The sequence below is a fragment of the Pelophylax lessonae genome (assembly GCF_965119305.1).
Source record: "Pelophylax lessonae genome assembly, chromosome: 3".
Lineage (NCBI taxonomy): Eukaryota > Metazoa > Chordata > Amphibia > Anura > Ranidae > Pelophylax > Pelophylax lessonae.
The window spans coordinates 24,854,134-24,866,257 of NC_138770.1; the positions used below are offsets into that span (position 1 = coordinate 24,854,134).

The following is a 12,124-nucleotide window of genomic DNA, read 5'->3' on the forward strand; positions in this document are numbered from 1 at the left end:
GAAGGTCACACCATCCCTCACTGTTACAAGGTTGGTGGATTGGAGCATCTAGAACATGGACTTCTGGAGAGGATGTGTTTTTTTTTTTGTTTTTTATAATATCACAATGCTAAAGCTTATAACTTTCAGATGATATTCTCTCTAATTTTCTTGGTTTAGAGTGGAGATCCAATCGATATAGAATTTGAGGTTAAAGCAGAAGAAGAAGAGAGGTATGTGAGGGATGATCAGCAGTCTATGGAGGAGGATGGAATAACGGGGACATTTATAGAGGAGGACACTCCTACAGAGATCAGCACAGGTGGGTCATTAACACTAAATACATACATGACATAAATACATGTAATCCACCACTGACTACTGAATACCAATATTATGAGTCCTGACCCCTGCACTATATACTCTATGTTGTACATTACAGACTTCTGCTCTCTCCCCTCTATCCAATGCTATATACAGTATCTCACAAAAGTAAGCAAACCCCTCACATTTTTGGAAATATTTTATTCTATCTTTTCATGTGACAACACTGAAGAAATGACACTTTGCTACAATGTAAAGTAGTGAGTGTACAGCTTGTATAACAGTGTAAATTTGCTGTTCCCTCAAAATAACTCAACATACAGCCATTCATGTCTAAACCGCTGGCAACAAAAGTGAGTACACCCCTAAGTGAAAATGTCCACATTTGGCCCAAAGTGTCAATATTTTGTGTGGCCACCATTATTTTCCCCTCTTGGGCATGGAGTTCACCAGAGCTTCACAGGTTGCCACGAGTCCTCTTCCACTCCTCCATGATGACATCACAGAGCTGGTGGATGTTAGAGACCTTGCTCTCCTCCAACTTCCATTTGAGGATGCCCCACAGATGCTCAATGGGGTTTAGGTCTGCAGACATGCTTGGCCAGTCCATCACCTTTACCCTCAGCTTCTTTAGCAAGGCAATGGTCATGTTGGAGGTGTGTTTGGTGTCGTTATCATGTTGGAATATTGCCCTGCGGCCCAGTCTCCGAAGGGAGGGGATCATGCTCTGCTTCAGTATGTCACAGTACATGTTGGCATTCATGGTTCCCTCAATGAACTGTAGCTCCCCAGTGCTGGCAGTGCTCATGCAGCCCCAGACCATGACACTCCTACCACCATGGTTGACTGTAGGCAAGACACACTTGTCTTTGTACTCCTCACCTGGTTGCCGCCACACACGCTTCACACCATCTGAACCAAATAAGTTTATCTTGGGGAATGGCCGAGCTGCGGATGTGAGAGGACGTGCATGCTGTGAGCTGCGCTGCTGATCCTGGCTGTAATCCTGTGTAACCTCTCATCCAGCCTTGCTTTTTACCGTCAGCCGGTGCCCTGTGTTCCCTGGAGTGTGGCGATCACCCGGTGAGTCCCCCGTTTGTCATCCGCAATGTCTGCGAAGAGTAAGGAGGGTAAATCTGCTCGGGCCGGCCCGGCCCAAGATGGCGGTGCCCCGCAGCGTGCAGCACAGAAGACCACATACCTGGAAGCTGCTCAGAAACTCTTTGCCAAGCCTGCTGCCCGGGACCCCCCTGCCCAGTCTGGGGACCATCGATCCGGCTCGCCGGGGTTCCATTCAGACGCGGATGACACAGTACCACTTGGGGATCTTTCCCGCCAGATCGCGGATTGGGAGGCTGCGGATGCGGACCAGGCCCCTTGACAGTCATCTCCTGCTCCGGATTCCGAACCCACATTGAGGGACATTATGGCTGCGGTTACCACCTGTACTACTTCCATTACTGCCCTGACTGCTGAGCTTAAGGGGGTCAAGGCTGAGATATCGTTCATGAGACATGACATGCAGAAGTTGAGGGAGAGGACAGCAGCGGTGGAGGGAAGGGTCAGCTCCCTCGAGGATGACATGGCGCCCTTGCAAAGGGAAGTAAAACAAACTGCGCTGCTCTCGGCCCAACAAGCTGCACGCCTAGATGATTTGGAGAACCGGATGAGGCGGAGTAATGTCAGAGCTATTGGGATTCCTGAACGGGTGGAAGGTAAAGATCCTGTGGCTTTTATTGAGAAATGGCTGCTCTCCACTTTTGGACAAGACTCCTTTACTACCATGTTTTCGGTGGAATGTGCCCATAGGGTTCCTATGCGCCCTCTCCCTCCTGGGGCCCCCCCACGTACTTTCGACTTTAAACTCCTCAATTATAAGGACCGTGACACCATCCTTACTAAAGCTAGAGGCATGCAGGGGAGGTTGAAAATTGGCAACTCAAGGATATCCCTGTTCCCCGATTATTCTGCGGAGGTGCAAAAACAGAGGGCGAAATTTGTGGAGGTCAAGCGGAGATTGCGGGACTTGAATGTTCAATATGCTATGCTGTACCCCTCCAGGCTTCGGGTGGTGGTCCGGGACGAGGTATTGTTCTTTGATAAGCCTTCTGCTGCTGTACAATGGCTGGATGCAAATGGTGGGGCCCTGCGAGCGGCTGCTTCTCCTAGGAGAGAAAACCCCTGAGGACTGCTCCTATCGTCTGGTCCTTTTGAACTCTGGTCGGCCGGTCATGGATCCTGTTGGTTCTCCTGCCTATTCCTGGCTCATGAGGTTACACATACTTTTCCTGCTATGGCGGGAGCTTTTTTGCTGCACACTTGACTGCTACCCCTCACATGGTTGCTATTTTAGAGGCGACTGCATTGGCATCGGTGGTCCCTCTCCGGTTTCCCCCCCTTGGTCCTGATTGGACGTGTCCTACAGATTTTTCTCTTTCCCCACATGTGGCAGACGTGTATTCCCCTGCTATCCCCCCTTTTTTCCCTTTGTTTGGTCCTGGACTTTGGTTTAATTATTGCTTTATCTGCATGCATATTATTACTTTACTGCATTAATGTTGCCCTGTGCTGATGCTGATTCTCCTGAATGTTCTCAATGCTGGGGTGGCTCCGGTACTGTATGGGCTGGACGGCCACTTCTGATATGGTCTGTCTCTGGTGGGGATGTGCGGAAGGGGGGTACTAGGTCTATCCCTTCTGGGCACCCTTTCTTGCCTCTCTGGCCGGGATGCCTGACGCTCCATATAAAGCTGCACTTTGACTATGGCTGATAATGTTTGTGTGATGTCCTGGAACGTGCGGGGCCTCGGCAACCCGGTTAAGAGGACGGCAGTGCTTAGCACCATTAAACGCCTGCAGGCGGACGTGGTTTGCCTGCAGGAGACTCATATGTCTCCTTCCGCTACCCCGTGTTTAGCTCCTAGTGTATTTAGTCACCAATTTCACTCTGTGACACTTATTCGAGAGGGGTGTGTATTCTAAACAAGAAGGGGGTTCGGTTCCAGTGTTCAAAGTCAGTAATTGACCCTGAAGGCCGGTTTGTTGTTCTATCCTGCCAGCTTGCAAGCCTTAGGTACACACTTGTAGCGGTCTATGTGCCTCCCCCGTATTCTGCAGGGGTGCTTAGACTTATTGTGCCACATATTGCTCAACTCCCGGATGTGCCCCTGCTGATGCTGGGAGACTTTAATGCTGTACTTGACCCTGCCTGGGATAGGTTCTCGCCTCACTCTGGTGGACCTGTGACGGCCGGGGGGGCTATGCCCCTTGCACGGTTGGTGGGTGAACTCGGACTGACAGATGTGTGGAGGTTGGGCCACCCTGAGGTACGGAGGTTTTCGTGCTTCTCGGCGTCCCACTCGGGCCTATCTAGAATTGATCTGGGGTTGGGTAATGGTTCGCTGCTGCCTCTGGTGGTTGCGGCGGATTATACCCCTCAGGAGGTATCCAATCACTCTCCCCTTTGGGTTCGTTTGTCCCTACTGGATACTAGGGGGACTTCACTTTGGAAACTCAATGCTTTCTGGCTGACACTCTTTCCTAACGCTGACCCCTTACCGCCCAAACTGGCATCCTTTTTTGCTAATAATTTAAACTCCGCTGAAGTGGGGGTGGTGTGGGATGCAGCTAAGGCTTTTATGAGAGGTCAATTTATAAGTGTGGTTAATAACATTAAGACGGGCACCAAGCAATGGGAGACTAATGTGTTAGATGTGGTAACGAGGGCAGAGGACACTTATGTGAGAGGTCCGTCTGATGACACTCTGAGGTCTTGACTGGCTGCCCAGTCTATGGCCAAGTCTGTATCGATTCAAAAAGCTGAAAATAAGCGGTTCTTCTTGCAGCAGAGGTATTTTGAAGAGGGGGAAAATACAGGTCATATGCTGGCCATGCTGGTTCGGTCACAACAACCTGCGGCCTTTATCCCCATGATTAAGGATCCTCAGGGCGTGCTCTGGCACGCCACGGCTGACGTAGGGAGAGTGCTTGGGGAGTTTTATGCTGACCTGTACTCCTCTAAAATCTCAGCTACTTCCCGGGAAGTTGCTGATTTTTTGGCTTCCTGCGAGTTGCCTTCTCTGTCTGCCTCGGACGTGGCTGTGCTTGGGGCTCCCATTACGGAAAGCGAAATTTATGTGGCCTTGAAATCCACTAAGCCTGGTAAATCTCCAGGGGCGGATAGTCTCCCGTCAGAGGTTTACAGCCGATACGCTGAACAGTTGGTGCCCGTGCTGGTGTTCAACGAGCGCCTTCCGTGTTGGTCGCCTCCCTCCCTCTATGTCCGAAGCTATAGTTGTCCTACTGCTAAAACCTGGCAAGGATCCGCTTTTAGCGGATTCTTATAGACCTATATCTCTACTCACAACAGATGTTAAACTTCTTGCTAAGATACTGGCCACTAGGCTGTCCTCCGTTGTCCAGGGGGTTGTCCATAGGGATCAGTCGGGGTTTATCCCGACCAGATCGATGGCACTTAATCTCCGCAGGCTATTTCTGAACCTTCAGATCCCGGTGGACAACCCGGGGAACCGGGCAGTCTTTTCACTAGATGCCGCTAAGGCATTTGACAGCGTTGAATGGGTGTACCTCTGGGAAGTTCTCAAGCGCTTTGGTGTGGGAGATAACTTTCTGACATGGGTGTGGGTACTATACGCTGCTCCCACGGCCAGACTTAGGGTGAACGGGGAGCATTCTGGACCTTTCTGTTTGCACAGGAGGACTAGACAGGGCTGCCCGCTATATCCATTGCTGTTTGCCATGGCGCTGGAGCCCTTAGCGGCACGGATTCGGTCCTCCCCTGACATAGTGGGGTTCAGAAGGGGCTCTCGTGCAGACGTTATCTCACTTTATGCAGATGACACGCTGCTCTATCTGAGTGATACAGGGGAGTCCTTGCGGGCGGCGATGTCCCTTATTGACTATTTTGGGTCCCTGTCTGGATTTTCCATAAATTGGGATAAATCAGTTTTAATGCCCCTTGATCCCATAACTCAGCCTCTCCCGGACTGCGCATCTGCAGTGAGAGTGGTTGACTCTTTTAAATATTTGGGGATTCAGGTGTCTCCTGATCCCACCCAATATATCACGTTGAACCTCGTACCTCTGCTTCAGAAGTTCCGCTCTAAGTGCACGAGCTGGTGCAAACTTCCCTTATCGGTTGCAGGCCAAGTCAATTTAATTAAGATGGTGTGGGCTCCACAACTTCTTTATGTCCTACACAACTCCCCGATCTGGATTCTCCAACAGTGGTTTTATAGGATTGAATCCCAATTCCGTGAACTGATATGGTGCAAAAAAGGTGGCTAGGATTAAGCTGGCTACCCTTCAGATGGACAAGGATTGTGGTGGCTTGGCTGTCCCCAACCCCAGAATCTATTTTCTAGCCTCCCAGGTTCAGCATATGGGGGGCTGGGGTCTGTTGGATCCGTTTGATCCTGTCAGGTCCTTACTGGTCCCTCCTGACTCGCCCCACCCTGTCCTTGTACACCTTGAATCGGGGTTCTCCAATATGGGGACTCGATTGCCCACAGTCACTCTGCTCCGCATGGTGTGGCGCTGTGTCAAGGGTATGCTGCGAATCACGGGCTACCTTCCCCAGACTCTGATTTGGGATAACCGTAACCTCTCCGAACTATTTCGTTTAGAGGGCGCAGAGATATGGAAAGCCCATGGTGTATATTTTATTGCACAGTTGTTCAGAGCGGGGGTATTGAAATCTTTTCAGGACTTGCAGGGGGGAGTTTGGAGTTCCTAGGCACTGCTTTTTTTGCTATCTCCAATTGAGACAGGCAATGTTGGCCCAGGCGGGTCTGTCTTCTCTGACGCCCGACACTCACCGCCTATTGGGCGAGGTGTTTCGGGTCTTGGACAAGAAGGGTATGATCTCGCAGGCCTATGCCCTTCTGTTGGGATCCGTGCAGGACCCCTCATCCCTCCCTGCTCGTGCGGGGTGGGAGGGGGATCTGGGACCCATAGATGGGGAAACGTGGGATTTATGCCTCTCATCGATCCCTTTGGTGTCAGTATCAGCCTCCCACAAGATATCTCACTTATTTTTGTTTCATAGAGCCTACAGAACACAGGTACAATTGTTCAGTTGGGGACGCAGATCTACCCCCTTGTGTCCCAAATGTGAGAGAGACCAGGGTACACTTATACACATGCTGTGGAGATGTCCCAAACTGTTTCGCTACTGGGGAGAGGTAATTGCCACAATTTCTAAAGTGTATAATTTCCAGCTCCTGAGGGATCCTGTGGTCTGTCTGCTTGGTGCTCTGGAGGTGGAAACTCTAACCCCAAATGCTCATGTTGCCGTGTTGAGATTGTTGTACATTGCTCGCAAATTAATTGCTAGATTCTGGATCTCCTCCAGGGTGCCGAGCAGGGGCCAGTGGATAACACAGGTCAATGCCTCATTAATCAGGGAAAAACTGACATATCAGCATCGAATGCCCACAAGAAATTTACCTCATTATGGCAACCTTGGTTGGATGACTGCCCTGGCTCCTCCCCAGTTGGTTATGGATCGGCTGCTCATGGGATAGGGTGACATTTTTTGAGACGATCTAGCGTGCAGAGTCCTCCCTTCCTTTTCTTTCCTTTTCCCTCCTAACCCCCCCCCTTTCCCTTTTAAGTTTTCTGCCACTGTTCCTTCCCCTTCCCTTGTCCTTGACACTTAGTATTTCAGGTGGGTTTTTTGATACTTCGTAGAGGTGTATACTATAATGCTGGATGTGCATGGTCCTATTACTATATGGAAAGAATGTTTGCGTGTGTTTATTTCTCCTTCCCCCTATGCACATGGGCACATGCTCGCTATAATAGTCACCTGAATGCAATGATATATGGATGTCATTTCTTTGTAATGTTGCTGTCATATTCTTTGTACGTTTGTATTTTTCTGGACACTGGTTTTGTACATGGTTCTATTTACCGTTCATGTTATTTATTCAGTGTACTGTTTGTACTCAATAAATATTATATTTTTCTTGAAAAAAAAAAAAATAAGTTTATCTTGGTCTCATCAGATCACAGGACATGGTTCCAGTAATCCATGTCCTTAGTCTGCTTGTCTTCAGAAAACTGCTTGCGGGCTTTCTTGTGCATCATCTTTAGAAGAGTCTTCCTTCTGGAACAACAGCCATGCAAACCAATTTTATGCAGTGCGCGGCGTATGGTCTGAGCACTGACAGGCTGACCCTCCACCCCTTCAACCTCTGCATCAATGCTGGCAGCACTCATACGTCTATTTCCCAAAGGCAACCTCTGGATATGACGCTGAGCACGTGCACTCAACTTCTTTGGTGGACCATGGCGAGGCCTGTTCTGAGTAGAACCTGTCCTGTTAAACCGCTGTATGGTCTTGGCCACCGTGCTGCAGCTCAGTTTCAGGGTCTTGGCAATCTTCTTATAGCCTAGGCCATCTTTATGTAGAGAAACAATTCTTTTTTTTTTTCAGATCCTCAGAGAGTTCTTTGCCATGAGGTGCCATGTTGTACTTCCAGTGACCAGTATGAGAGAGTGAGAGCGATAACACCAAATTTAACACACCTGCTCCATTCACACCTGAAACCTTGTAACACTAACGAGTCACATGACACCGGGGAGGGAAAATGGCTAATTGGGCCCAATTTGGACATTGTCACTTAGGGGTGTACTCACTTTTGTTGCCAGCGGTTTAGACATTAATGGCTGTGTGGTGAGTTATTTTGAGGGGACAGCAAATTTACACTGTTATACAAGCTGTACACTCACTACTTTACATTGTAGCAAAGTGTCATTTCTTCAGTGTTGTCACATGAAAAGATAGAATAAAATATTTACAAAAATGTGAGGGGTGTACTCACTTTTGTGAGATACTGTATATACACATAATATGGATTCTCTTTGTTACGCCCATTTCCTACCAGCTGGACATTTTATATCTGATAAAAAATCTAGTGAAAATAAATTTCTTCCCCCAAATCTGTAGACAATAAGTGGGAAATAATAATCCAATCTGTGCGATATCACCGCGCCGTGTAACAATCAGACTTACAATTCAAAAATATGAAATCTATTAAACAGTGTCAGGAAATGAATAAATAGTAATGTGATCATCCAATAAGAGGATAGAAATGTGTGTCATGTGACACGTGTCATCAGTCAGGGCCAATATAAATGATAAAGTGCGAGTGCAGAAATTGCAGATGAGAAAGGTGCTGGTGGTCACTTCCACTCACCTTACCATCTGACTCCTGTGTTACCAGCAAGTCCCACAGATCCCTTCCCCCTCTAGGGATATCGCTCACTCCTCTCCTCCTTCCTCTTCCCCCACGGTATATATGGGGGGGAGGGTAGAAAATAACTCCCCTCTAGTGCTCTCCGTCTATCTGCTTTATTCAACATTAAAATCCAAGATGAAGCTTGACAATGTGATCCTTCACTCAGATACTCCTTCCCTGGGATGGCCGAGATGGGACGTCCCTGCATAGGCTCCGCCCATATTTTCTATCCCCCCCATATATACCGTGGAGGAAGAGGAAGGAGGAGAGGAGGGAAATTATTTCCCACTTATTGTCTACAGATTTGGGGGAAGAAATTTATTTTGATTTTTTTGGCGCTGCATTTTTTGATTCTTTATTTGTTTTTGTGTTTAGTGAAAGAAACTTTCTGAATGTAAGCTGCCATTGGGTGAATGTTTCTGTGAATATTTATACACCATTCTTTACACTACATGATTGTACCGATTTATTATTTATTTTATATCACATTTTATATCTGATTCGAGGACAGACTTTTACATGGTGATAATAATGTGATAACATCCTCCAACTTTGGGACCTTAAACAGAAAGTGATAATGCGGGAGGAGTCAGTAACCCAATGATGGTGGTCTTCAGGATCAGCCCAGTCTTCATCTTGGTTGTTCTCCCCCCATCCTCACTCTCTGACCTCTGGTGGGGCTCAGCCCCGCTGTTATTCATGACTAAATCATGGACTAAAAAAGGAAGTGCGGGACTTCTTGTGTTGGGAAGATGGCAATGAGTGATAGAGGGGGAGGGGACACTCGTCCTATAATCCCCTCATCACTGTCACTCCTATAAAAGACAGTTCTTGTTGTTTCCTCACTCTCTGACTAAGGTCCATGAATAAAGAACTGAACTGGTAGGAGATCAGAGGACCCATTTACTAGTTACTTTGAGGGGGGAATTGTAAGATCCTCAGAGACAAAGCTGCCTGATGTGGGCGGAGTCCTAGTTTAGGGGAACCAATCTGCTCATGTCTAGTAATAATCTTTGTATTTCTATTTTAGTAGATGGACGGGAGATGAGGAAAACCTCAGAGGATTGTCTCACTTTGTCTCCAGGCTGTAAAGTAGAACATGAGGACATCACACAGTATAGTCCAGGAGAAAACCCGGCTAACTCAAATATCCATCCGGCACCACACAGTGTAGATGGACCATCGTATTCCTCTTATCCTGAGGAACCTCAGACTGTGAGGGACAGTGCCGGACCATCGTATTCCTCTTATCCTGAGGAACCTCAGACTGTGAGGGACAGTGCCGGACCATCATATTCCTCTTATCCTGAGGAACCTCAGACTGTGAGGGACAGTGCTGTCCTTCCACCAGATAAGAGGTTCTCCTGTACTGAGTGCGGGAAGTGTTTCAGTTTTAAATCCAAACTTAATGTGCATAAAAAATCTCACACTGGTGAGAAGCTGCATTCCTGTCCTGAGTGTGGAAAATGTTTTTCACAAAAGTCATATCTTTCCATACATCAGAGATTGCACACTGGTGAGAAGCCGTATTCCTGTCCTGAGTGTGGGAAATGTTTTTCACAAAAGTCATATCTTTCCAGACATCAGAGATTCCACACTGGGGAGAAGCCGTATTCCTGTCCTGAGTGCGGGAAATGTTTTTCAGATAAGTCCGTTCTTTCCAGACATCAGAGATTGCACACTGGTGTGAAGTCGTATTCCTGTCCTGAGTGCGGGAAATGTTTTTCACTGAAGTCTGGTCTTTCCAAACATCAGAGATTGCACACTGGCGAGAAGCCGTATTCCTGTTCTGAGTGTAGGAAATGTTATTCAGATAAGTCCGCTCTTTCCAGACATCAGAGATTGCACACTGGTGAGAAGCTGTATTCCTGTCCTGAGTGTGGGAAATGCTTTTCACAGAAATCTGATCTTTCCAAACATCAGAGATTGCACACTGGTGAGAAGCCGTATTCCTGTCCTGAGTGTGGGAAATGCTTTTCACAGATATCTGATCTTTCCAGACATCAGAGATTGCACACTGGTGAAAAACCGTATTCCTGTCCTGAGTGCGGGAAATGCTTTTCAGAGAAGTCCAATCTTTCCGTGCATCAGAGATCGCACACTGCTGAGAAGCCGTATTCCTGTCCTGATTGCTGGAAATGTTTTTCACAGAAATCCCATCTTTCCAAACATCAGAGATCTCACACGGGGGAGAAGCCACTTTCCTGTCCTGAGTGAGGGAAATGTTCCGCACTGAAGTCCTGTCTTCCTGTACATCAGGGGTCCCACACAACCCTGCAGGTGTATTAGTGCCTTGAGTGCGGGAAATGTATTCAATATGAATGTTGGTGGACATATGGGGAAGAAGCACACCCTGATATACACCTCAGATATACTCCATGGCTGATCTTCATCATGTAAGAAACAATTCATAAGGAGATCAGAGATCACCAAAGACATGGATGAAGTGTTGTCCCGTGTTGGCCATTGATAGCAGGAGAAAAATAAAAATGGAGTCCTTACCTTTCATTGGCTGAGTACATTTTGTGTGGGAAGATTTCACAAACACTTACAGATCTGGTTGTTATAAATGTGTTGATGAAATGTGACCCGCATTCCCCCAGTCATGGTGAATTGGGATTTCCTATAATGGTCAGTTCCATCTAGTGGCCATAATGTGCTTTCCTGACAGATGTCCATGGCCGCATACGTTTGGGTAGCCCCGCCCTTGTCCCCCCCCTAAGACCCCACCCCTATAAATGTTCAAAATTAGCCAATGGCTGCATTCCTTTTTTGTCCTCCTCACTTATAGGACCATTTTTGTATGAAGTTTTCCTACCTATTGGAAGTATTGGTGGGCGGGTCTGGTGCTGGGCAGCTGTGCGGGATGTCAGGAGCTTCCTTTGGTATCCAGAAGTCTTCCAGGATGTCCCGAGTAGTCATTGAGTCCCCAGCTATCAGCGGGGTGGTGTTATGGCACACATATGTAGAGTATCCATGCCTGGAGAGTGGGCCCCACCATCGGCGGCCATTTGCATTGACTTGGAGCCCAGCTGTTAGTGGGTGGCCATTAAGTGTTAGACACGTTAAAATTCGTTTCGGTGCGAATACAAATTCCGACAAATTTTTGGTTATTAAAAAATAGGAACAAGGAGGGGCAGGGGGACTTTTAAAGGGGATACCGTCATTAGACCAATAATCAAAGTACATATAGGGTAAAAAACAATCTTTATTGGAAGAAACCATCATCATATATAGAAGAGATTGCTGTATTAAAAAACATAGATACTGTATTGAAAATATTGTAGGTAGCATGCACAGAAACCCAAGGGGTAACATAGGTTTGATGTAGTGATGAACGTTGATGCCCATACACTGGCCCAACATGTTTCGCGGGTGACCGCTTCTTCAGGGGCATATACACAGATAAGGGACATCACAGATGCTACCAGAACAAGAATGAAAAAGAACATGATGAGTGGAACAAAATCAAAATCAAACCTATGTTACCCCTTGGGTTTCTGTGCATGCTACCTACAATATTTGCAATACAGTATCTATGTTTTTTAATACAGCAA

At 47.4% G+C, this 12,124-nt stretch overlaps 3 protein-coding genes across 3 annotated transcripts in view; all 3 read left to right on the top strand.

Moving 5' to 3' along the window:
* Positions 1–12,124, top strand: part of LOC309550250 (uncharacterized protein) — a gene marked incomplete at both ends in the record, with an annotated part of 974,848 nt that overhangs the window by 303,178 nt on the left and 659,546 nt on the right. The gene's annotated exons all lie outside the window — the stretch shown is intronic.
* LOC309550781 (gastrula zinc finger protein XlCGF66.1-like) overlaps positions 1–12,124 on the top strand; it is a 353,589-nt gene that overhangs the window by 203,194 nt on the left and 138,271 nt on the right. The gene's annotated exons all lie outside the window — the stretch shown is intronic.
* Positions 1,730–10,784, top strand: LOC309549801 (uncharacterized protein; the record flags this gene model as incomplete). The annotated part of the gene is made up of 2 exons (XM_082250305.1): positions 1,730–2,389; positions 9,888–10,784. 2 exons carry the CDS (start codon positions 1,730–1,732, stop codon positions 10,782–10,784), a joined length of 1,557 nt encoding a protein of 518 aa, XP_082106431.1.